This window comes from Thermobia domestica, chromosome 15, assembly GCF_964235325.1.
Source record: "Thermobia domestica chromosome 15, izTheDome1.hap1.1, whole genome shotgun sequence".
NCBI lineage: Eukaryota > Metazoa > Arthropoda > Insecta > Zygentoma > Lepismatidae > Thermobia > Thermobia domestica.
Genome location: NC_137468.1, coordinates 83340791 through 83368786, shown reverse-complemented (window position 1 = coordinate 83368786; position 27996 = coordinate 83340791). Strand labels below are relative to the sequence as shown.

General features: G+C 34.9%; 1 protein-coding gene across 2 annotated transcripts in view; it reads right to left on the bottom strand.

Moving 5' to 3' along the window:
- Positions 1–3763: 3763 nt before the first annotated feature.
- Elp5 (Elongator complex protein 5) overlaps positions 3764–27996 on the bottom strand; it is a 37015-nt gene continuing 12782 nt past the window's right edge. For both annotated transcript variants that reach the window (XM_081739908.1, XM_081739907.1), the window contains exons 3-6: positions 25878–26059; positions 21131–21318; positions 18909–19059; positions 3764–12789 (exon numbers count right to left, since the gene is read on the bottom strand). In XM_081739908.1, the coding sequence (XP_081596034.1) occupies positions 18966–19059; positions 21131–21318; positions 25878–26059 (464 nt within the window). In that variant the 3' untranslated portion in view covers positions 3764–12789; positions 18909–18965. The remainder of the gene's footprint in view (positions 12790–18908; positions 19060–21130; positions 21319–25877; positions 26060–27996) is intronic.

Here is a 27996-nt window from a genome sequence, read left to right as displayed (position 1 = left end):
TCATTCTTGGTAAATTTATGTAACTTATGTAACCTGATGTAACCGAAGTGTTCTGTAACTGTTGACAAATTATTAAATAAGTTCAGAATTCCATTTACCTTGCACTTTCCTGAATCCTTACACGTGCGTACTTTGGATGTTTTCCGTAATTTCGACGGCCATCTTCCTACTTTGGTTGATATAAAAACGTCCCAGGACCCGGAAGAGGGGAGCAGCACACGAGAAGCGGTGAAGTACACGAGGAGCGAGTGTGAGCAAAGGCAGGAGAGATCTATACCAAATCCCACGCCAATTCGATACAGAGGCCGAGACATGGAGACGACCAGTCGACGACCAGGAACTGAGGTACGGAATACACATCCAAGGTCCTAAACGCCCAAACAACCTTCCTTTCCTTTTTTCCTAAACAGACTCTCGACTCTCTCTCTCTCTCTTTTTTTTTTTTTTTTTAATTTGTTCTTATTTATTTCTACCCACATGCCCTACAAACTAAAAACGCTCGTCGTCTTCTCAGATACCTCTCAATTCTACCAGTGAGCTGTATTTCCCAAATTAAAGATTATAGTTTCTTTTCTTTCTTCAAAACGACGACGAAAGCATTCCAACCGAATGCACAAGCGTAAGACTTGTAACATTCCCATGAGCAATTATTCTTATGTATTTTTAATATATAACATTGAAAATTATTTTATATTAGAACATTTATTTTTGGCAGTCAAAGTTTTTTTTTTTTTTTTTTTAAGTAAACATCTCTTCTTCTAACCTCCGAGAAGCGTTTGCCTTGCATCGACCACCCACTTTAATCGAAGAAGTGCCAGAAACGTTCCCTCCTACTTTGGCTATGAGGGAAGCACACCACCCAAGTTGAAAAACGTATTTTTTTTTTTAAGACAGCAGAAAACTGGACAAAGGTCATCTACTCTAAACTACGCTATCCTTCGCAACGGAATTTCTTTTAAAATAAACCAGCCATTAACACAGAGAGGTTCTAAGTTGTAAATTTTCAAAGAAAAGAAAGAAAAAAAAAAGATTTTTGTTTGGAGTTCGTTGAAAAGCACTCGGGGAAGTCAGTTAGTGTAAGCTGAGGATTCTCTAAAGAAACAACCTAATACAACACACACACATTTCGTTCACTTGTATTTTTTTGTGCGTGCAAAATAAGAATGCGTGACTAAGTGGATAAATAGTGGTGCTTTGCAACGGTAACCCGCGTGACAACTTAAATTATACTCACACGCTCCAGAACCTTTATATATATAATCTATATTTATATACATATATAAAACCTATATCATTCGCAATTTTTTTTCTAAACATTTTTGAAACTTTTTTTAAACGGCGTAGTAAGCAATAACGTAGTGCAGTGGCAAAGTTACATTCCCACTACAAGTAGTGAGACAAGCACGCTTATATTAGCGCTTTACGAAGAAATTCAGTGAAGGTATGCGATAAAATTCAATTAAAAAAATAAAGGAAGACTAGATGGCCAGGAGAAGACTAAAGTATTGGGGTGCAAAACTTTCCAAGAAGCCAAGTCTCTAGAGGAGGTAGCTTAACGATCAGAAGAGACTTATCTACCAGAGATGCAGCCGTCGGGTTATGAAGGAAGGACTTCCATGATCCACGGTGGAGTGAATAGCAGGAGCGACATCGCGTGCAGTGTAGTGCGGTGGATTCGCATCAATGAGGAGGTAAATACATCTATAGTGGACGATCCAAAGATGCAAGGCAACGGCGAAAAGGTAGGAGAAGTTTTAAAACTTTTTCTCCCTTATTACAATCCAACGCCGGAGTACTTTGGCCGATCCCATTTGCTTATCTACAAACTCTGTTTAGCATCAGGTCGGAATAATGATCATCATTCAAATTTTCTGTCGTTGGACGGAATGAACAATTTATAAACTTTATTTTTTTTTTTAAATTTATAAATGATAGCCACCAAGAGCCAGGATGAGTTTTCTACATTTTTTATTTTTTTATTTTTATTATCATGACCATGCAGAATATAATTGAAGTTTCTGCTATGATTCAGTAACGTAATGTCATATATTTAGAAATGAATTATATCTTAGTGTAAAGAAGTTACCAAATAGATTACCAAATAACCAGGGTTCATATCTCAGGTCAGCATTGCAACATTTCTATTGTAACATAAATTTATCAATTGTACTTTTATTCGTTTTAATAATTCAGTGTTGCAAAAATATCAAATTTAAATTATTGAATGTGCATTACTTGCAAAGAGAAAAGTTCTCACCTTTTTCAGAAGTATGTAATTGTAGGCTCAATATATTAAGCATTACTGTTTCTATAGATATGGTAAATGTGTCAACAATATATATATATATATATATATATATAGGTTACATAAGCCATGAATAAGAGTATGTTGGATGACTAACACGTTATAAGGACAAGAATATGTAATTGGAAGTTGCTACGTCCAAACGCAGTTTATTAGACCAAGTGATAAAGGATAAATACGGAGAATGAAAGATATATTAAGGCATCAAATTATTAATTACTATATGACTCGCATTAGATTAGCTTAGATTAGGAATCTTAGGATTAGCCATATCTCTCGAGAAAGAATTAGTAAGAAAAATAAATATTATTCTTCCTAATTATCGTTCCTACGAAATAAATAATTATTTTTAAATGTATCTAAAAATTACAAATGTCGACATTCCATGGAGTACTTGGCCAAATACTCGTTTAACTTCCCTAATTATCAGCATGAATATTTGTATAAATGTATATATTCTGTGTATGTATCAATGTGTATAATAATACCGTATATTATTATTATAGACATAATTGAAATTATTAAATGTCTTGTCTTGATGTGATTTAATTTTCTTTTTAATGCAGAATATGTATATAAATTTACTTATATGATTACTATATAGACCAATGCGTAAACATTAAGGTTTTATAAGTGCACATCTGTCTTATCTCCTTTTCTAGATTTTTTGTGATTGTTCTCATCTTGCTAGCAAGTCAAAACCTATTTTTTTTTTTCTAAATTCAAAATTACCTAATTATCTCTCGATAACACACACTTTTCTACTTTCGTAAATTTCTTTTTATGATTCTCCTTGATAGATATCATTTGTGCTTAATGAGTACTTTTATTTTCGCTATTGTGTTAAGTTATACAAATCATAAAAACAAGAATTAGATTCCTGATGTATCTAGAATCGATGCTAGTTTAATCTTTTTATGTAACTGTCGTAAACTGTCAAAGTAATAGTTTTCCTAGAAGTGCTCTGATTTTGTAATACGTTATGAAAAGAATAACGAAAATAATCTACAAACTGGAAGCCGAAATCCTTCAGATTTCGTGAATAGAACCTAATTTAGCATCGGAATAAAATTGTACTCAGTATAGAAGGATCAGGTTACTGAAATATTCTTATTTGAAGGGATGGAAACATTTCTTTAATTCCTTTAAAAAAAATCTTTTATTCCTTTTTTTTTTTTGGAGATCCATGTCATTGTTATTTTGTTAATTAATTTATGATGTTTTTAAAATTCATTTTTAAATTCTTAAAAATAAATTTTATCACTGTTACCTAAATTTCATGTAACTGTTGTCACTTGTTGCATTGTCATTTTAACTTTCTACCCTCTCCAAACTTTGGTAGATCAGTTTTTTTTTATTGTAGCACCAGCATATTGAGAGACTAGCTGAGCTGACCGTTTCAGGTTTAACAATCTAATTTATTCTTCTTCATTTCATTTAAAAAAAAAAAAAAAAAAAAAGACATTTAAGTCATTCTGCAATTCTGCAATTGTCTTTTTTTTTTTTTTAATTCACTTGCTGCATGTGAGATAGTCAGCACAACCCGTCTCTTGAGTACCAGACTAGTAAGTCATATCTCTCTCAGCTTTGCAGCATGTGGATATTCTGCGAAATTAACCTGCGATTTCTATACCTAAAGTTCGTAATAACTACGCACCTACTTTTTCCTAGAGCCCTTGTTACACCGTTTTGGGGAAAAAGTAGAGTAAATATTAGTTAATATTATCGCTCTTACTTTCTCTTTTATCTCTCGGAAAACAATAATAAATTTTAGACTTGGAGACCTGGAGTTCGAGCCCCGTGGCGTTAACTTCAGCTTTCAATGAGCCACGTAGGAATCGAAATCAAATTTATCTCATCATAAATTTGATTCCATGTATCGTCTCTTTACAATCTATTACTATTTTTGTTCTATATCGATCAATGTTGAAACCGAAAATGGTTATTTTAAACAACTTCCGATCTGAATAGAGGATTAATGGAAAAGATAGACCTATTTCTTGGTAGCTGAATCGATTGCAAAAATCTACATCTCGATATCTTGTAATTCAGTATTGAAACCGGAAATAATAGTAAATATAAACAATTTCTGGTTTTGATTGAATGTTGTGGATAGTTATATGTTGTTTTAAGACGCTAAATTGCTTGCAATAAATCGTTTCTTGCTATCTACTACTCTTTTCGTTCTATAGCGATAAAAATTGAAACCAAAAAAGGGTATTTGAACCACTTACGGTTTGAATGGAGGGTTAATTGAGGAGATCGAACCTATTTTAGGGCCTCTAAATCGACCGCAAGAAACGACTTCTCAATATCTGTTACTGTTTTTGCTCTGACACCTGTCGACAGACAGACGGACAAAGCCATTCTAAAGATTTCCGACACTTATGCATAGCTTCATGTGTAAGTGTAATAAGGGCGAACATTGAATATATTCTTGGGACACTGAATTGGTTCTGGAAAACCGCGCCTTACTGTATATTACCCTTTGTATTCTGTGGTGATCAACAATGTAACAGAAAGCGATACATCTCTACCACTTCTGGATTAAATAAAAGTCAAATGCATTAGATGAATCTATGCGTGTTGCAAACCTATGCTTCTCGCTATTTCTTACCGCTCTTGCTCTGATGCCAGCCGACAGACGAACGGATGGATGGACAGACAGATGAACACAGCCGTTCTATAAGACTTCCTATACGTATGCATGGTATACTATAGTTTGGAAGTACTAACAAATGAAATGAATTCAGTTTGTTTTACGAAAATTACCCGTTTTCCGTTTCTCGAAAAAATTTTAGTTTTTCGTTTCCCGAATTTTTTTTTTTTTTTTTTTTTTCGAAAAAATGTGGGCATCTCTATCATGGATTCACTGCACAATTCATACGGAAGATAGGGAAGTGTTGGTGTCGAGAACTTTGTCAGATGTTTTTAAAAGTGTTTTAAATACTGCGGTGAACCCACGAGAGAGACCTCGGTCTTCGCAAGACATCTTTCGGAACAGAGAAAAGACTACCATATGCTGAGAAAAAGAGCTAACAAAAGTTCTGAGGGACATGCGTGTGAAAATCCCGGAACAAAAGTCAATATAGGAATTAGTGAAGACAAACTTTCCACATGTATTGTTCGGTTTATTGGCGTCCGTATACTTTATTTTCTTGCTCACTGTTCTCGTTTTGTCATCATTTCTCGGTAATGTCAGAGAGGGAGTTGGAAGTAGTTGTTGTTGTTCTTCTTTTTTCTTAAAATTCTAATGTTTGGGTGGTCAATAGTTGGTTGCTTTATTTCTATTTCGTTCGTGTTCTCCCATTTCCATATATATATATATATATATATATATATATATATATATATATATATATATAAGATTAGTGAACTTAGACAAACCTAAGAGTTATTAGACATATTCGCTTTCACATCTGGCCAAGATAGAGCGAAAGAACCCTTCTCTTAGTTAAGTTTTAATATGCGCTAAAAGAATTTGTTTAAGAAACCCGGAAAGCCTGTTAGGCATGTATTCTGCGCGGCCAGGTCTGATAATAGTAATTCAATAGAGTTTCTACTGGATTACTGTTATCAATGTGGACTCAAACAGAATAATAAACGTAGATCAAAATGTTCTGCTGATATTAACCTTGATCACAAGATTCGGATAGTAGATCCATCGACATGTTAGATGCAGGAGATTAGCCTGCTGCAAAGTATAAATGATACGGCACCTAGTCAGGAGCTTTAGGGAACTAGTTCGACTCTCGGTCGAGTTCCTCCTCACGAGCACGATGCAAGGAATGACGACGTTTAGTGCATGATGGCTTGTCTTGTATTTATGTGTCAAATTATTCTATGTAATACATGTGTCAAATATGATTTCGTGTCATATTTCTTTGTAATGTCTGCTAATACGTTTATTTCAGCAATAATTTCGTAATCCATGTTACATATGTATTGTGATGTAATTATTACATCGATAACATAATTTGGATAAAATAATCTTACAATTCCATACTGTGGACTTTTGAATATTTCTTATTCGTTAATACACGCCTCTGATAAAACTTTTGTTACATTTTGTTTACTGACAAGCTGTATTGTCAATTCTGATGAGTCGTACATGACTTCTAAAACCAATATCTCGGTCGTTCACCATCCGATGGACTCAAGATAAACTTCTTTCCGGAGAACAATCCGGTGGCGATCTATGGGCCGTGTTTGATGTTCCTAGTTCTAACAATTGTAGACACAGGGCGTCGAACAGAAAATCACCGTTGCGCAACAACTGCCACCTCCAGTCTGATGTAATGTCACACGTCTGTCAACGGGGAGGATGTTTTCGGGGCTGCAGACCTGGACATCGGAACCAGCGCTTGCGTGACCGGCATTACGGGCAGTGGGGTAGGACATGTTTTGACAAGAATTTTAGAATTTTCTTCCTTTAACCACTGGTCGTAACACTAACGTCATAGATATTCCTGTACCTAATTCTCCAGCAAGAAGGCAGCTAAAATTTTGAGGCCAAGGGAATTTTAGTTATGCGGACTATACTGTGTATGTGTGTGTGTTGAACGTTAAGATCAAATTTTGGTGCAACATAGAACTGATCGAGACTTTGAACGATTTTTATGAGTTAACAAATGTATTAGTTCAATATTGTTTTGTTTTTTGATTATTTTTCATAAGTGAATAACAAATTATTGAAAATAATGAACAGTGGAAAAAGAACTCAAAGAGAGAGACTGTCACACAAAGATTTTTTTTCTTTTTTCTCAAAGAGGTAGGCTATATTATAGCACCTCTGGTGTATAGCTGTTTAATTTGTATATATATATATGTATAAAATTGGTAATTAATTTACTATTTAATATAGTATTGGCAGTTGTGGTAATAAAAAAAAAAAATCCTTGGTCAAGGTACTTTATAGTGTTAATTATTTTTCTTTGGTATTATGTATTTTAAAGTTTTCTGGTTTTTCATGTACTTCTAAAATATTTAGTAATCTTGTACTTCTAATACTGTATATTTTTAATTTTAGCCATTTTAGAAAGTTATAAAAAAGAAAAAAAACTATGGGCTTGTTTCCTTGTACACCGTAGGAAGCTTTATTTATTTATTTATTTATTTATTTATTTATTTTTTTTGAGGGACGGGGGACATTGTTTGAAAAGCTAACCATTTGGCGTGGGGCATAAGAATATACATTTCAAACCACCTCTTCCTCCAGGCTTCACTCGCGGAAAAGCTTTAAGCAGGTTCTTCGAACTAAGAGATATGGTAAGAGTTTTCTTCATGAATCACCACTTCGAGCTCGAAGAATGTTTGAGGGATCAGCAGTGGATGTTTAGGCTTGCCTATCTAGCTGACGTATTCATGAAAATGAACGAAGTCAATCTGTCCCTTCAAGGAAAGAATGCAAATGTATTTACATCTGAGGACAAAATCAAGGCTTTTAAGAGAAAGTATCACTCAGTGTGAATATCACGTGTTTCCTGCATTGGAAGATTTAATTGAGAACGAAGGGAATCTCGGAGAATTCAAATACATTAATAAAGAATTTATTGAACATTTGGAGAATTTGCAGTACACAGTAAATCGAAATTTTTTACTGTTTTCTTTGAAGTACAGCAGATACTGAATGGACATTTACGTCCCCACAGATTTCTCTCTTCGGAGAGGTGCCACGGACCTCAATGAACATTCCGAGTGATTGGAGTTTTATAACAGCAATTGTTTCTCTCTCTCTCTTCTTGTGTGTGTGTTTATATGTATGTTCTGGGCCTCTGGTAAAGAAAGAAAGAACAACCAATGCGTTGTTTTTCCTACCCTAAATGTGTGCAACAATGAGTGGGGCTGCAAAGAAAAACAGTAAATTCTAAACTTCCTCTATTGCCTCTTCCCAAAATTAAAGGCATAGACTTCCTATTTGTATCCGAAGTTATTTTCACTTCTAGTTTCAGTAAAAGGGTGGTCGTGAAAGCATGCATTGTATTGCGTTGTTAGTTTCGTCACTTTTTTTTTTTTTTTAAATTTAAATTTAGCAATTACTGGTGCTAGTGTCAGTTCGGGATATGTGGATGTGTTTGCAGTACTGTGATTAATTTTTATTCCTTAATAACGATTATTTCTATTTCGCCTTTGTGTATTGAACAAATGCTTCTTTTTTTATGAGTAATGATGAAGTTTAAAAAGTTAGTGACGTGCTCCAAAATTACTTGATTGAGGGAATATTATCTACGTGACATTATTTTGGTTCGATATCTGCATTTGAAGACCTTGGGCAAGTACATAGACCGTTCATTAATTTCTAATTTGTATCTGCACGGTTTATATTGCATTTTATTTATCGTAGTTGGTATTTGATCACGAGGAAATTGATATAATGTATTTCGTTTGATTCAGAAAACTACAAGAGATAGCTATTTAAAACGTATTTAAAATACTTTTGAAGTCATGACTATTACAGAATATATAAGTTGTATATATTTGCTACCTCATTATCTGCGGATGGGGATGCAGATAGAGATGTTGCGGATGCGGATCCGATATTTTGTATCCGCGCAGACTTCTACCTAAGAAAGGTAGATGTACAAATTGTCCCAAAGGACAAACCAGTGTTCACCGCAGTAAGCACAATATACGATTGTGCTTCACTGAGAAACGCAATTGTTTTGTCGACTTCCATAGAGGAAGTAAGTGGCAAAACATTGTGTCAAACTCTGGAAAAATTGTTGAAGATCAGTTGAAGATACGAGAGAAGATTGCACATTGCTCAAACTGTACTCAAACTTTTTGCAAAAGGAAGACAGTTTTCTAAATATCTATTCTATTATTATCTATACAGTACCCATATGTTTTTCACCGATTTTGTAATTTACAAAGATACAATAATAAAGTAATTTGTAATAAAGTTAAGTTAGTAATCTTTCAAAAATTTAGTATGCGAATTATTCAAATAGAAACTATGTACTTTGGAAAAGGGCAATATATCCTAAGAGATACATGAAATTTATAATCCCAAATTATCTTTGTAACCTGTGGGATACATCTCATATTTCATTGTTGCAGTGACTTTGTTGAATAAATTGATACAAATATCATTATATTGATCGATTACCTTACCAACCCAAGCGTTTTATAATTTTCTTATGGTAGGAACTTAGTGTGCTCCTTTAAGAGTTAATTGTAGAGAGTGAACCACAACAATCGTTATACATACGGAAGCGAATATATAGATTTTTTTTTTCGCAACCTGCAACATCTGTCTTCGTTCATGGTTGCAAGGAAAATATAAAGTGTAGTCATGTTTTTATACTAGAAGATATCATACCAGAAATATACAAAATAAAGCAGATGAAACAAAAAAGACGACACATACTAAAGGTAATTGCTGTACAATTCAAGGAATTAAACAAAGGGAAATGAAACGAAATATTTAAGTTTTACGTCCCACAGTTATGCCGGCTAGGCTAAAGGAGACGGTGATGATGAGAAATGAATGAAATGGTGGAATGAAGAAAGTGAGAGGAAACGGGAGAACCCCGAGAAAACTCATACACACGGTGTTTGCCCACCTGAAAATCATTTGGCGCGAGCTGGGATCGAACCAAAGACCCCATGTACCAGAAGTGGACGCTCTATCACTGAGCCACCGCGGCCCCAATTAAACAAAGGGCTACAAATGCTGGCAGATACTGGTTCACATATCAATTACGTAAATTTGAGTAGTTTAAGGACGCTATGTTCAGAAAAGTGAGACAACGTCAATCTACTATTGTTCAAGGTTTTAATAACTTTAAAACTCCCACTTAAAGCACAGTGGGAATTATTGTGCTTCAAGTTTCAAATTGAAGGTTCTGACATTACTCAGGCCTTTCACGTAATTCCAGTTGAGGTGGCGAATAACTCACATTCAGAAATGAGAGATTTTTTCACTAAACACAATTGTGAAATTAATTTCGATCAGGATTGCAATGGAATTGGTGTTGTGCCAAATTTAAAATTAGATAAATGCGTGTTTATACCATATGCATTAGTAAAAGCGCAAAATCATGAATGTTTTTGCGTCCTAAATTTAAATGACGAACAAAAGGAAGTTAACATCCCCACAATAAAACACAGAAACTTTCAGTGAGAATAACTCTTTCTAGCATTGGTAGAAGAATGTAAACAAGACGCTAGTAAATTAAGAGAACGTTTAAACTTGTTACAGAAAAACCTATGATTAGATCATTTAAACGAGGAAGAATGATGATCAATTTTAAAATTATGTAAAGGATATTGTGACTTGTTTTATCTTGAGGGAGGTAAATTAACATATACTGACACCATTAAATTCGACTCCTATTCAACCGGAAGATAAAGGAGCCATAGTAACCCAGAAACCTTGTCGTATTCCAGAAACGCATAAGAAAGATGTACAAAAACAAATTTTAAAATTGCTTCTAGTAAGAGACCTACAATTTTCCAATTTTTAGTGATTTCCAAAACAAAACTCGATGTCTCCGGAAAAGCAAAATTCCGTATCATAATTGACTATAGGTGTTTAAATTTAATGACATATCGACCCTGTTATCCACTTCCTATCAGCAACGAAATTTTCGCACCCCTTACGGATATTACGAACATAACAGAATGAGTTTCGGACTTTGTGGACCATCTACTACCTTTTCAAGGTTACTGGACATTTTCTTTCGAGACTAACCAGATTAAATTGTTTTGTATATTTAGACGATTGCTGTATATACTCAAGATATCTTAAGGAAGATATAGGTCGTCTCAGAGAAGTATTTGATCGGTTTAGAAAACACAACCTTAAACTTCAACGGATAAGTGTGACTTTTTACGAAAAGCAGTAATCTATTTGGGACATAGAATTACGCGTGAAGGTTTGCAGCTAGGTCCTCGATTAGTAGAAAAGGTCTTGAAATTTCCCACACCTACATGTGCGAAGCACATCAAAATATTTCTAGGTCTTGCTTGGTATTATAGGTGATTTGTAGTGAACTTCAGTAGCTCTTGCCAAATTCGAACGGAGTGACAAGTAAATAGTTGCTCTTAACAGACTAGAGATAACCTTTTCTTCGTTGTTGTAGTACTCTGATTTTAGTCAACCTTTCATTTTAACAACGGATGCCTCTGACTTCTCAACTGGATGAGGCAAAATAAGGATCTGACAAACCTATTGGTTTTATCAGGCGAACTCTGAATACTGCGGAACGAAATTATTCTACTACATAGAAAGAAAGAAAGAAAAAAAAATCTGATTTCATGAAAATCACTAGAGTGTCCATATTAATTAAGTCAACACTTAGGACAATTAACAATACGGTTCTTTCAATACAATCAAATAAAAAGATTATTGAAAATGTTAAGAATGAAATTAATGGCGAGAGGCTATCAAGTGACGAAAGAGATCAATACATTAGAGGTTATGGGAATGGGTTAGTTATGCATACGATTGATATGTTATTGATAGAATAATTATATGAAACTCTTGTTCAATGAATCTTACATGCTCAAGAAGGGTATTGTTTCTCCACAAATAGTAACACATAGGAAGATCATGTAACTTTATAAAGTGAGTTCTAATATTGCTCGCAGATTATCTCAGTTCCATCCAGAAATTCAGTTGACTTGCTTGACTCTTCCATTATTTTATAATTTCCCAATAGAATCTTAAATTTATGCTTTTAACTGCACTTTTATGAAAAGCCCAATTTTGAGATTTTTAAAAAAGTTTCCACGAATTTCTAATTAAAAATTTTGAAGTTTCGAGAAGAAAAAATTAAATTCACCTCCTACGGCCTCATTGTTGTATTAAAGGAAAACTGATGAAAATAAGTCTTGAATGACACTTAAGTTTATACCCGTATCGTAATTAAGAGCAAAAATACAAAAGGAAAACGGGAGATGGAATGAGGGAAAACAATTAGAATTATACGAAGTCAAATTGGTCAGAAAGTTCGCGTTTTGCAAAAGATCTTAGTAAAAAGAAAGAAAAGAAGAAAAAGCTGTATACAGGGCATTTTTCTTTTTTACAATGACTTTTCAATTTTCTGTATCAGATATGTTTTCTATCGTAATTAGGGAAAAGGTACGAGTGTTTTCAAAACATATGTTCATCAGCAATACTAAAGAGTGTCACTATGGAGCACATCACAAAGATAAAAAGCATGGTAAACTTAGATTAAGGGAAACCTTAATTGTGACTTGCACCACACAATCTTGTCGCCGACTTAAACTCTTCAATAATCTTTTACACTATGTCAATACACATTATGTCAATGGCATCTACAATATCGAATAATCCACTGACGCTGCAGCGCTATAGGTTCTCTAATGATAATGACATTTGTTTAAAGAAAGGCAGAATCTTTCTGATTTTCCTCACACATTTCTCTGGAAATTCCTCAGCTATTTAACTCCACTGTCTTAGTTGCGCCTGCTTATAGTACATTGCCGTATTTGATGATAGTATAATTATCTGGATTCTGCAAGAAACAGAACAAGAGCAGAATTAGAAACACTGAACTGTAAAATAACATTAGAAAACTACACATTAATCTTCAATAACAAAATTGTTATTATCACGAATAATCAAAATACTTTTATGCGTTTTATCAGTGGCATACTATTTACCTAGGCTCTTTAGGAAATTAATTAATATTATAAAAAATTAACTCGACACGTATAACGTGTAAAAATATTAGAATTGGTAACAGATAAAAAATAAATAAATAAAAAAATAAATTTTCAATTTGCCATCTATTTTTTCTTCTAACATCATTTAGCATTTCGTTTCGTTTTAGAAACACATTACCTCTTGATATCTAGGGAAATTTCTTTTTAATTCTTGCAACCACAAAGTTTCGTGAAAAGAAAAAATAAATGAAATCTTTAAGTTTTATATCTACTTTTGGGAGTACTTGGAACCACTTCATTTGAAGATTATAACAAATTTAATTCTAATGCTAGACTATTATCTGCTGGGAATAATATCCACCGTAATTTTATCTTCCATGTGTTCCTCATAAAAAAGTATGTACCTTGTCACAGTGGCCAACCAGGAACAGTTTTGTATTACTGGCAACAGCTGTGTCTTTATGAGTCGTAGTAGTTAAGAAAGTACTCTACAAGAAGTTAACTGCAGCTTTCTTGTAGAGAAAACGACATATTGTGTTATATGTGCGAATATATGTACACTTATGAGTTCACATAATTTAAAACAACTCCTTTACCATTAATTATAAAAAGGTACTAGCTGAAGTGTCTCTTCTCTGAGAGAATACGTTTATGGAAAATGTTTGTATCCCCTTTCCCTTAGGATTCGTACTTCAAGAAAGTGTAATGATAAAAACTACCGAAGATACTCACGATTGGCATAAATTTTGAAATATCCTATCCACTAAAATGTACCGTTTACTCAAACTGATGTGATTCAAACACCCAGCTTGAGGTGGGTCCTAACTATGTTTCAAAATTTATTTCAAACGGGTCAGCCGTTTCGCCGACCGGGGAAACTATGATTTCCACACTAATTTCATTTATTTTTGAATTTTATTTTTTACCTTTCACTTCCCTTTCTGCTGATGGGGTGAACTTGGATTTAAACGGCATGGGGACCGTTACCATTCATTTCTGCGCCCCGAAAACTATGGACTGCACACTAATATAGGTCGTTTTGGATTATTTTTGCATGTCAGCTTTTCCAATACCCATCCCTTGGGATGTCTTACTCCCACAGCTTTTTCCAGCTTGTAAGTCATAAGTTCACAAACCTGGTTGAAACTGCTCCAGGTATTCCAGAGTTACTACAGAATATACATTAATTCATTCACAAACATCCAAATGTATATATCCCTCGGTGTTGTCCCTGTCAGAAAATACGGAACTGAGTATAATAAAAAACGAGCAACACCTTTGGCGTCCTCTGTACATTCACAATCCAGTTGACAAGCCCGTTCTTGCCTGAACTTGGGCTTAAATGTTATCGCGCTGTTACCAAACAGTATAGAGACCCGAAAACTAAGGATTCGACATTAACCTCAGTCACTTGAGTTATTTTATTTTTCACCTCTTCTCATCCCCCATGACGATGAAGGGTGAACTTGGATTTTAAGGCTATCACGAGTGAGACTATTCATCTCAGCGACACCAAAAACTACGATTCGACACGAATGTCGGTCGTTTTCCATTATTTATGTGTCAGCCGCTCCCACTCCGCCCCCTTTAGATGTGTTCAGAGTATCTCCACAGTATTCTTTCCAGATTGTAATATGTATATCAAGTTTGATTAAAATTGCTCCAAATACATACATACACCCCCCATATATATATATATATATATATATATATATATATATACAGTATGGCGCTAAATTCGTTGTACAAAAGCAGATGAGTGATTCGTGAGATTAAAACAAACAAAAAGTTCCAATAAATATAGGGCGAAAAACGCGTCGTTTACGTGTTATAGGCTGCCGAAAGCGTGGGAAAACAAACTTTAGAGTTAAATATTGTACAAACTACTGACCGTAGACATGATGCGGCATGGTATCGTCAAAGGATCCTAACCTGCTCTATCCAAATTTGCAGTTTTCAGATTTGTGCAATGGCGTCGCAAGGGAGATTCCCGGACATTTTATGATGTAAATTGAGTGGACAAGAGCATGTGAAGGACACCTCACTATCTGGGAATAATACTACGTGGCAGGTCAGAACTCATACACGCAGGTTAAAAGATGGCGGATGAGGTAATAATCACTGTGCGTGGTTGCATACCTCCTCAAAAAGTGACGTTGTACAAGAATTCACTGGAAACGTCACGTCGGTACAATGTAAAAATACATACAACACAAGCCGATAGGTAACAGAAAATAAATTCCGATTGCTGATCTGCTCATATTAATGATATCACAACCATTTTGAGAACGCGTCTAATTTTACAGGAATTGAACAAGAACTACTATTAAAAGAACGCGTAATAATAATAATAATAATAATAATAATAATAATAATAATAATAATAATAATAATAATAATAATAATAATAATAATAATAATACACATAACTAAGCACATTCATTTCGATAGTACATCACATAAATGCGACTACAGTACGTTTTTTTTTTAAATCAATGTTCTAAACAGCCGGACGTAAAACAAAACATTCGATCCACTTGTCATATTTGCTGTAACAAGGACTGGTATTTCTGGTCCCAAATTGTATAACGGGGCTGCATACCGACGAGAGTTGTAGTGAGCAAGGTACACAGGAGAGTCTTTGTTGAAATGAAAAGAGGATGGTTGTCAGAACTGTCACTACAAAAGGTGTTCAAAGATTCGACCCTCCACTTCAGTGCAAAGGTTACAGTGGCGGCGAAGAGACCGGAGACGGCATTTGCGCATGTTTCACGTTATTTCTCGAAAAGTTTGCAACACTGATCTGCGTTTACCATCTCTTTTTTTACGTCTGATAGTGTATTTTTAGAATAGGATTTCTAGTATTACTTGATCGTAAAATTTTAATAAACAATGGTACGACAGCTCTTTTAATATATATATATCGTAATCAGTGGCGTATTTACTGTTTTGTTTCGGGTGGCCTTGCTACCTTTATTCTTGGAAATGTGAAAATTCTGTAAGATATTTGATTTACTTTAAAATACTTTAAAATGGTAAGTAATATTTCGGGGGCTTAAGCCCGGAAGCCCCCTTAAATACTCCACTGAGAGTGATCATAACAATATACAGTAATAGAAATATACGTATCTTATGGTAGTTTACTCTAGACATATTTCTTTTATTCTTTTTGGCACATGTACACATTCTAATTTTGTAGTTCTTGGAAGTATCCTCTACCGCTTGTTAATGAGCTACAAATGTTTCCCTCGGAGCAAAAGATGTTTTGAGAAAATCATATCTTAAAACCTCCGCTACCTTTCGACAAGCCGTCAGGTGCCAATAGTTGACAATTAAGATGGTTAGCTTTCATCTTGAATTACTAAAGCTCCCCACTGATGAAAGGAGCCGTTATGGCTAAAGGTTTTACCACAAGAGACATGGTAAACAAATACGTACAGTCATTTCCTGAATTCCTGTACGTGATTTGTCTTATTCACATCTTCCTTCACCACCCAGGGTAGCGTTCTGGCCATTGACCTACAAGAACAAATCGTGGGAATTCATGCTTATTTGTCCTCAGACATAAATACAGAACATCTGTCTCGGGAATACGAAAGAGTTAAGAAAAATAACAAAATGGTATTTTGCATGGCCAAGATACGCAGGTAAATTTTTTATTATCATCATAGGGTAAACATTGCTTCAATGCGGCCAACTTCCAAGATAGACAGGTGGCCAACTTACAGAGTAATAAGTAACCTATGTCTTATGGGAAAATGCAGGTTCAAGACGAACCAGTCCAAGATAAGCAGGTGGCCAACTTAGAGAGGTGGCCAAGTTTACAGGTTTTACTGTAATTTCATTTTTTTTTAATCGTGTAAGGCACTTACAGTAAAACAACTAAAGATTATTATTATTATTATATATATATTTTTTTGGTTTGTTTGTTTTACCTGTCCATACAAGATTAATAGAACATATTCTACCATAGGTTTTGGGCATTGTAGCCACATTACTTAGTTCTTGTATACGTGGATCCTTGATTCCCAATTTATGTACAGTACTAGGGCTGATTTTTATCTTTCTTTCCTTTCTTTCTTTCTTTTCTTTTTTTTTTTCCCCGAAAATCCAGTTTCGCTTATATATCATATATGAATTTTTGTGCACATTAGCTGTACATTTTATATAAGAAAAATATATTGATGAACAGTCAGAATATGAATGATCATGACTGAAATAAATTTACAAATATATCTTATTTGAATTGAGATCTCCTATCAAATTATCAGATTTTTCTTCGAATTCTTAATTTGTTTACAACTTCCTTAATTTATTTTCACAACTTCCCAAGCCATCTTCCTTTTCTTCAATTATTCCAGTTTCATAGCATTTTTCTTTCAAGTCCAGTTGTTGCGTTCTTAATTTCCAGGGGCTTACGCATTTCTCACTGCATGAAATAGTTCTTACGACATTGATCTCAGTAGGATGTAATGTGTCTAATCTCTGAGAAAAATAGGCTCTTCATGTATATTACCTACAAGGTATTATTCAAGGAAAAAAACGTTCGTTGCGTTTCCGTATGATAACACTTGAACCTACTGAAAAGTTATTGCTGATTTTAGCATTGCCAAAAATTGTAAGCGGTCCACACGATCACCAGATACGTAAAATTTGTTTATTCTTATAATAACTAAGTGCCAAAAGTTTGCGGCATTTAGATCTATGTCCAAAACGTGCGAGAGCATTTAGTGAAATTGTACAGGACTGAACTTTATTCTTTAAGGAATAACTCCACCGATTGATCATCACCTCCGCTCTCTAGGACGCCTGGTCTCTGAGAGTTCCTTTTGTTAGGACACCTGGTCTCCGTAAACACCTCGCCACTCCCTAGAACACCTGGTCTCTGGGTTTTATTCCCCATCTCTACAACGCCCGGTCTCTGAGAGGTACCTATCTACACCTTGGTCGCAAAAGCCTTGGTTCATTCGCCCTAAGACGCTTGATCATTAGGCTCCTAAAAATTCACTATCAAACCTCCAAGATATTTAGGAACTTAATATTTTATCTGTTATAATTATTATTACTGAATATAAGAAGGAACTTTTATAATAAAAGGTGACTGTGAAAAGTCCAAATTCCCGTTTAATGTATTTTAGCTCTACCCTAAAAGAAATAATTTTGCAATATTTAACTAAACAAACTTTTTTTTAAAAAATAAAAATCATCCTTGTTTTATTTTAGCTTACGTTTAGGAACATACTGACTATGTTCACCGGCAAAGTTTTACTGATTTGGGGAATTGTTGCACATATATTGTAGTATAATTTTAATTGTTACAATTTCACCTTTCAAGTTTAACAATCAAATATTGTTATAATTTGCTGTTTCATTCAATTTTAATAATATAATCGTTTTCTTAGTTAATAGTATTATCAGTAAAATAAGTAAAACAAAGACGGAATTCCAATAATAATAATAATAATAATAATAATAATAATAAATAATAATAATAGAGATATATCCGTGAAAATTATGTAGAATGTATTAAGAAAAATATTTTGCTCAAGTATGTGAAAACACATACACATCAAAATGCACGATACTAAAGTTCAGGTAACTTCTCTGAATCTAAAGCTGTCTGGGTTGCAAACACAGAAATCCTTTATTGCACATAAACCCTTTTTACAGCTATGTACCCAAAAGTATCCCGAGGTCTTCAGAAATCGTTTCTTCATATTTTCATTATCATTCTTGAAATAATCCTTAATTCCACTGTTCTGTTTCTGTTATTTCAATATAAACTTCTTCATATTGGCACACACTTGAATTTTAGTTTGGATCCGTTTAGTAATTTTTGAAAGAGTTTTTTTCAACCGTTATTGATAGTTCGTGAACAAGATTACAAGAATTCCCCACAGTCAATAAGTACAATATTCTAACATGTTAAAAATTATAATATATAAAAAAACGATATTTTTCAAATTACCTTATGTGTATGTATAGATACATTTGAAAACAAACCAATTTCTTCTTTTAATAGCACTTAAATATTAAGATCATCATCAGGATCTTCCTCGTCCCAATCATCTGCTTCATCCGGCTGATAAAAGATTTGGCCGCCCTGATTTTGTTCATTTCTGTAAGATTTAAGAGACATGTGGATTTGCATTTACTTACTTGTTTGAAAGATATGTTACACAACTATACAGGGTGTTACAAAAAATTGCCACAATTTTTGGGAATAGATTCCTCACATCAAAATAAGAAAAAAAGTTCATATGGACCTGTGGTCGAAAGTGCATAGTTTCGTAGTTATAGGATGCCGAAAACGTGAAAAATGAACCCTAAAGGTCCATAGTTTCACTACTATAGGACCGATTGTAGTCGGGTCAAGATATCACTGAGGAACTAGTAGTATGTGAACTATCCAAATATTCATCATTCAAAACCTCCGGTACTTGCATAATTGGCTTTCAGAGAAACTATTGGAGAGTACTTCCTCACTCTCCACCTACACTCTCTAAACATTGGTGTGCAAGTACTGGAGCATTCTTAAGCATGGATATCTGGATAGTTCACATGCCAGTTCCTCAGTGATGTCTTGACCCGACCACGATAGGTCCCATAGTAGTGGAGCCATGAACTTTTGAAGTTCACTTATTTCACGTTTTCGGCAACCTATACTTCCGAAACTATACACTTTTGAGCAAGGTCCATGGGAACTTTTTTTCTTATTTTGATGTGAGAAATTCCCGACATTTTGTAACACCCTGTATACCTTGTTCATCAGATACTTTTGTTCTGGTTCTTAACAAAATCACTCCTAATTCTGAGCGCTTTTTAAATGAAATGAAATAAAATTTTTAATAACATATACTGACGTTATACCCTTTTACGCAAAAGAAGAAATTATAAACTGCTAAAGCGGGGTGCCCACAAAATTTAAATTTAAATTTCCTGAACAGATTTTTTTAAAAAAAATTCTTGACTCTTCTATTATCCAATTTCGTACTTTTTGCATTTTCTTTCTTGTACATTGTACTATATTCTGCTTGCCATGGTACACATTTACGCAACCTTGTTCAACAACACACTGCTTCCTACGTTACTGGGCACCTCAGTTGTTTTCTGAACAGTACGACGTTGGAATTTGAACGCGTGATTTCGGTCCATCCATTGGTTGCATTACATCTTAGTAGCTAACGCTTTCCATAGGTCTTAACTGCAAGCAGTTCTGAGTTCAATAGCTGGTAGGAATATATTGACAGGAAGGTGTACAAAATACTATTCTGACTGGAGTTTCTAGCCCCCCTTCGTCACACAAAGTAAATACTGATATGGTATAAAGGGCTCCCTCAGACCTATGATGACTTACAGTATTAAGGAACCCACGCACCAGAGGCGACACCTGAGCCCCCTGAGATATATATATATATATATATGCATACCTTTTATCCATTTATCATTAATGTACATTTTCAATCGTTGTCTCCCTACTCACTTACGGTACTAGTAAATATTTTTATTAGAAATACTTCACTGTTAACGGTTTCGGATTTATAATACTTTTTATTCTTTTTGAGGTTTACTCTTGTGCCACCCCTATTCCACGTCTGCTTATATAATACTGGAATCTAGGGGTTAGAAATAATTGCTAGATCTTTTTGCCTGACCTTGATCCGACATGTCGTTCTCAAGCTATGGTCGTTTTCAGCATCAGTTATGAACTGATGCCTTTTTTGCACCTATGATGGTCAATATATATATATTTTTTCACATCTTCGTGTAAGGATTCAATTCCAAAAGTTTCTTGATGTTATATCCGAGTACCTCTCTTCTATATACTGAAGTCTTAGTAAACGTGGAGATCATTTGCATGAATACACCTTGGACCTCATAGGGCTTATCATAGGTGCTCTATACTTTCTGCATTTACTTTTGGAAAAATATCCAAATATTCCCTAATTACTTTGCAGACTATCCTTGTGTAGCCCCTGCACCACATCCAATAATATATTAATGAATTATGAGTGTTTTTACATTTTTCCGATAAATTTTCGATTGGCCGTAGAGCCGAAAGGAGGCAATTCTGCACCGAGGTTGGTCTATAATTTCTGTCTTATTTTGGTGTCAGGAATCACCCACCATAAGCCATGCATAAGTATACCCCTGTATATGTATATGGGCTATATCATCTACTTTACTTACCGAAGGTATGGTAAAACTAACTGACTCCTGGCTGTCCTTTCCGAATCACGAAGATTAAGATTAAATGTTGTAAGCCTTGGAATGACTTCTGCTATGGAATCAGAGTCCGAGACACTTTCACTCTTTTTTACATCAACAGTTTTCACATCTATTAAATGTCGACTTTTATTTATACTAAACTGGTTCAACTAAAAGAAAAAGAAAAAATAAAATGCTATACGACATTCCTGTATTGAAAACAAACAAACAAACAAACAAACACAAACAAACACAAACACACACACACACACACACACACACACACACATATATATATATATATATATATATATATACAAAAGTTGCTATATTAAATAATAAAAACGAAGTAAATTAAAATCTTATTTTATGAGCAAGATTTGAACGCTAAAAATAGACACATTGAAAATAATTTGTAACGTCCTGATTTTATCGGCGGTACAAATACAGTTCCTTTTATCTCAGAGTTATATTTTGTCCTTAATTACAATAGCAAAATGATTTGGGTTCCAATATGGCGGAACACAGAGATTTTTGCTGTGCTCCTTGAACTATGAGGAAGTGGCTGAATTTTTGTCGTGCACGGTAGGGAGACTAGAGAATGGATTAGGTCAAAACCAAGAAGTGGAAGACCGCAGGCAACATCAGAAGTTCTAGTTAAACAAGAAGGACCATACTTCACGTCATCAATCTGTCTTCAAAGACAAAGCAGTTGAATTAGCATGTTCACATGAGGCATTAAGGGCTCCAATTTATTGCAGCTGACTCACGCACTCACGTCAAGCCACGAGACGTCCATGTCCAGTCGAAGTCACGTCCAGTCCAGACCAAGGTCCGTCGACCCTACTGTTCCGCGCTTTTACAGGTCCCTTCATAACTCGCTGTTTCTGCGTAGCCACTTTCTCCAGCTGTAGTGTGACGTCACCGCGGTGAAGCAGGGACAAATATTGTATGCTAAGCCTATGTTCCGCCGTAGCGATTTGCAAAGAAAAACAAATTTTTAAATGCAATAAAAATAAAGACTACATACAGATACAATATGTACTCACTATAGCATTGAGTAGCACTTGAAGAATAGCTTTGCATCCACTATCTTAAAGAACATTCCTCCTGCGGAGTTCCTGTGTTTTTCTATTCAAAAACCGATTTCTGAAGTATGTCTTAGCCGTGTCGAATATGTCGAAGTGTCTTTCTTAGGACATGAAACGGTCAGCCAATCACATTCTTTTTCTTTTCTTCGATTCACAGTTTTTTGTGAAATGTTCGAAATATAATTTCATACTATTTTATTGCTTCCATCCACCTGGAAGAAGGTAAAACGAGACCACAACGTAGCCTCATATTGCCACCATTGAACTTCGAAAGAATCGCAACTATCTTGAATCCTGAGACTTCAACTTTAGATATGATTTCGAAGAGCATTTTTTTACTTTTATCGAAATCATAATGTACTGGCTGTTTCCACACATCTATTAAGCCTCGAATCATTGTCACCTGGACATTTCTGTGTAGTCCTAAAAATAAATAAACCTCTTGGTCATAGCATACGCAACTATTAACATTCAATTCATCACATATAAGCACTGAAAATTTTTCCACACTCTTTAAGTAGCGCCCTTGCTAAGTCAAAATTTTCAAAACTGGGGTAAGAATACCAGGAAAAAACGGTAATTTTTGCATACAACGTCGAAATGTTGACACATTGGGTACGGGGATTCGAACTTGTAACCGCAGATGACTGTATAATTTATCAATGAGGTGTGTTGTGTTAATGCACGAATGATATCTTAATCAATCCACCTTAGTTTTTTCTTGCCATTTATTAGCATATTTACTTGGCCTTGTGTAAAACTTTTTCGTAATATATCATCACCCGCTTATTAACCACTTTATTGAAACGATCACAATATTATATTTTAGAACTGACATTTGAAATTAATTCTTTATTATATTTGCTTTCCAATTCTCTTAACTTCGTTTGTAAACATATTATTTTGGCTTTACGCAAAAAGGAGAGCTCTTCTTTTGGTTTATGCCCCTCACTCTCCACAGAACAAACGGAAAATAACATAAACAAAGAGTTATTTTTTGTTTCAGTCACAATAGTTATCTCATCTGGCTGCACCCCAATGTCTAATTTGTTTTTTCTTTAAACACCTAACTTCCGTACATTTAATTCTTTTATTATTTACATCAACACGGTTCCGTATGGTAATGGTAAGTTTAGAGAAGGCACATCTTGTTTAAACTTTTTCTTGGGTAGAATATTTAGAAGCTCACATTTTAAATTATGTCCATAAGCTTCGGGAATAAAATGATCGGAATAGACGCTGGCGTTTTCAACTTTAAAGATGTCTTTCCGACAGCATTTCTTTTGCCAAACTTTCCGCAAAAAATCCGAGGGAAATACATGATAAATAACTTTGGAACCCGTAGTATTTCTACTATAATTACGACAAGTACTTAGTGTAGAATTCGACATGCTTATAGGCTAACACGAGCACTACAGTAATTAATGTTTTCTTAATACAGGAAAGCAAGAATCACTCACTTTCCTGCAAAAATCAAAGAAACAAGCAAGGGTGAATGACAAGGACCTTGGGTGAAAGCTGTTTCTGCTCCCGCCGTGACGTCACAATTTTACTGCATCTTCGGTTTTCAAAGAAGGGTAGTTATGACGCGACCTTAAAAGAGGAAAGGAACAGTAGGGTCGACGGACCTTGAGTCCAGACATACTAAGAAAATCTAATTATTTTTACGAAAGCTACCATAATATATCTTTTCTAAATTAAATTCATTCTCTCATCTTATAACCAAGAGTTGGAGGTGATTAGAAATATTCAGATTAATTAATATACAGGGTGTCCAAATGAAAAATCCTCGATTACAAATATTAATTGCACGGAAATTATTAGTGTCACAGAATAACGGTTTGCGACATCTTGAAGAGCAACTCAAACAGTTTTTTGTTGTTGATTGTTAATTGTTGTTATTTGCTGCAAGTGTTCAGTAATGAAGTTTATATGATTTTTTTGTTATTTGTTGCAGGTGTTCATCAACAAAGATGACAACAGCACAAGAGACGGTGCAATGTGTGGTGTGGTTGGCTGAGACTAAAACATCAGTAACCGTGCAAAGGAACTTCAGACGAAAGTACCAACGGGACCCACCAAACGTCAAGAGCACTAAAACATGATTTGAGAGGTTTTCAGCCACGGAAAGTGTCAACCGACAGCCTGGCTCGCGCAAAGCACGAACGTCTGAGGAAGTGGATGAGGTTAGGGAGGCCTTCACTAGAAGCCCAACAAAATCAGTTCGCAGAGCGTCACACAAGCTCAACATCCCACGTTCAACGGTCCATAAGGTGCTGCATAAAAGACTGCGTTTGTATGCATATAAGGTGCAAATCGTTCAGGCGCTACAGCCCGATGACCTACCAGAACGAACCAGGTTTACAATGAAGATTCTGGAACGGATCTAGGATGATCTAGATTACTTGGGGAAGGTGATTTTCAGAATTGAGGCAATTTTCCACACATCAGGCAAGGTGAATCGTCACAACCCCCACACGTTGCACGTGAATATGTCAGAGATAGCGAGAAAGTGAATGTGTGGTGTGCTTTGGGACGCGACAGAATTATAGGACCATTTTTCTTCATGGTGCACATAATAACTGGTCCCGTTTATCTGGACATGCTTGAATACTTTGCTTTTCCACAGCTACTCCCTTTGCAACCAAACGTGATATTCCAACAGGATGGTGCACTACCACATATGTTCGCAGAGCTTTACACCGAACGTTTCCACAGTGATGGATTGGACGCAATGGACCCACTCCTTGACCACCGCGATCTCCCGACATAACCCATATTGATTTCTTCCTATGGGGCTATGTCAAACACAGAGTCTACGCCACATCTGTACGTAATATTCCTGTTCGTCACAAAATTGAAAAAGCCATCAACTGAATCACACCGGACATGCTACACAACACACGGCGGGAGACTGAATATCGAGTGGACATTCTGAAAGCTACTAACGGGGTCCATATAGAAATGCATATCTAGACAAAACAAAAACTGTTTGCGTTGTTTTTCAAGATTACACAAACCGTTATTCTCTGGCACTAATAGTTCCCATGAAATTAATATTTATAATCAAGGAGGTTTCATGTGGACACTTGTATATATTCCACAAAAATCGAATACTTGTTTACGAAAAGTTATCGTGGGTCATGTTTATTTGATTGGTAAAACAAATCCACTCATTCTTTACGGACTTTATTCAGGGGGAATCATTGAAAATATCAAAGAATATATGCGCTATATTTCTAGGAATGAAATATATATTTGACAAAATGTATCGTGGAATACATTTATTTTTTTTCATTGGGATTCAGCCTTAATTTCTAGACAGACTTTAACCCAATGCAGGGGAATGACTGGCAAGTCTTAAAGAAAGGATACTCTCCATGGTAAGTTTTTTCTATTAATTTGAAAATTTTATAGATTTTTAAGGTCTGAAAACGAAATTCACGGCTTATTCCAGTTTTTTTCGTGGTATACGAAATCCACGGTTTTCACAATTGAGCAAGCATCCTGTCTGAGGAACTACGAGAACGATAGGGGATATGTAAAGTATGATTTTCATTAATATAATGTACTATCAGTTTTCTAAGAGGTGTTGATTACTTTGTAGCACTTCAATAGAATAAAACAAAAATTCTTACCTCCTTTACAACCTTCCCACTCGACTTCTTATGGATAATATCACAGATTACACTGCCAGGAACTTTATCAGAAGATTGGCAAAGTTTTAATATTGTAGTTGCTAAATGGGATAACTGAACCAAAGCAGCTTCCTCTATTACATCTTTATGCACTAAGCACACGAGCTGGTGGACTTCCACTTCTGTAAATAGACATTAAAATACATCACGTCAGTATGCTCACACTACTAACAAAAAATAAGCATATTATATATAGTGTTTTTCTCAGGTTGTGACTGAGTGGTCAACAGACGATTCTTCCTACTGTTATTAGTTTAAATAATTTGTCACTTGTTGGTAAGAATACAGGAATACTTCGGTTATCGCGATTTTCGATTCATCACGGTTTATAATTTTATACCAATATTGAGTTGAGTTGATACTGAGTTTAACGTCCTGTTCAGCAGCGAGGCTATATCAGACGTGGACCTACTGATTAACGTGGAATCCGAACCACATGAGCTTCCGCCGGGAATCGAACCCGAATCTCCCAGCCAAAGGCGCGTGCGCTAACCGCTTAGCCACAAAGGAGCTCTATACCAATATTCCATTGCGCTCCAAATTCGAATTATCGCGGCCGCGAAATGTAGCCTACTACATATGAAATCAGCATTATATTTATTAAAGTTTCCAATCTTCAAGTAGAGCTTCATTTTTACCCGACGACGCCTGTTTGCCATTTACTTGTGACCGAAGTACACGTGGATATTTTTCCTTATACACTCCTTATACATTTTCCATTGTACAAACTTTGCTTTTAACAGACTTAAATCTGATTTAAACTACTCGCTAAGCAAAACAATACGCCTATTGTTAAAAAAAAAAAAAAAAAAAAAAAAAAAAAATTAACGTGTAACAGTTTCGCCAATTATCCACTTTGGCTTCATCTGATGAAGCCGATATCATAGTAAAGATTCATATTATCTGACGTATTTTAAAATGCAAGAAATGTACGATTTTACTTATAGACTTGTAAAATTCCTGAATACTATTTGCATTTCCGAGCTTTCGACTCTCCACTCGTGTCTTGGTCACGTAGCAGTAAAACAGGAAGAAGAAAAATAAAAACATCAGGGAAAAATAATAATAAAGGAATGGACTTACCAAGGGAAAAGCGGGGCTGGAACAGTTTGTCAAAAACAACGATCAGTCATCAAATAATGATGGTGCGAGTTGCGATATAACGGAATTGATTTGCATGTTCTTTAGTTTTTTAGTGAAAGGTTCCCAACTCATGTTGATACTTTCGCTGTTATGCTCATGCTGTGTGAATTTTGAAATTACTGCTTCCCATTCATCACTTAATTACCTTTCATCATCCAATTTAAGAGTTATTACATGAATTCCGAAAAAATCGGATATTTACGAAATAAAATGCAGTTGCTTGAGATTTAAATAGGCAAAAACAAAAGAAATCTCAAGGTACGTGTCAAGGAATATATTAGGGTAAATGAGCGAATGAACACATTATATCAGAAACTGACCTGTATAATGTTCTTTTCCAATTAATTTTTAGCCGATATTCCCAGTATGTCCCACGGGTACTCTTCTTCAGAGCTAAAGCTTAAGAATATCCTCTATGCTGTTATTCACATGTTTATGTTATAACAACCAGTGATGTGAAACTATATGCAAACTCTTAATATTATAATAGTTAATGCACTAGTCCTGTGATCTACTTTCCATATGTCTTCCAACTCTCCGTCATAGAGCTCGTATATATTTTCATACCATTGGTTGTTATAAGATGTGAATAACAGCATATAGAGAATATTCTGAAGCCTTAGTACCGAAGAACCGTACCCGGCGCTGTAAATATCGGCTAAAAATTCGTTAAATAGAAACATTATACCAGGGTGGAAAAAAATAATGATTTTTCTAAAAAACATTTTTGTTGATTTTTTTATTTAAATCAAATTTTTCTCCTCGTATAATACTTAAACATTAAGGAAAAGTTACAGCAATGTTTATCAACATGACACTTTTTTTTTAAAAAAAAAAGTTACTGATATTTGGCAGGGGAATATTTTTAAAAAATCTGAACTAGCTTGCGGCACGAAATACATAAATTTCGTCTAAA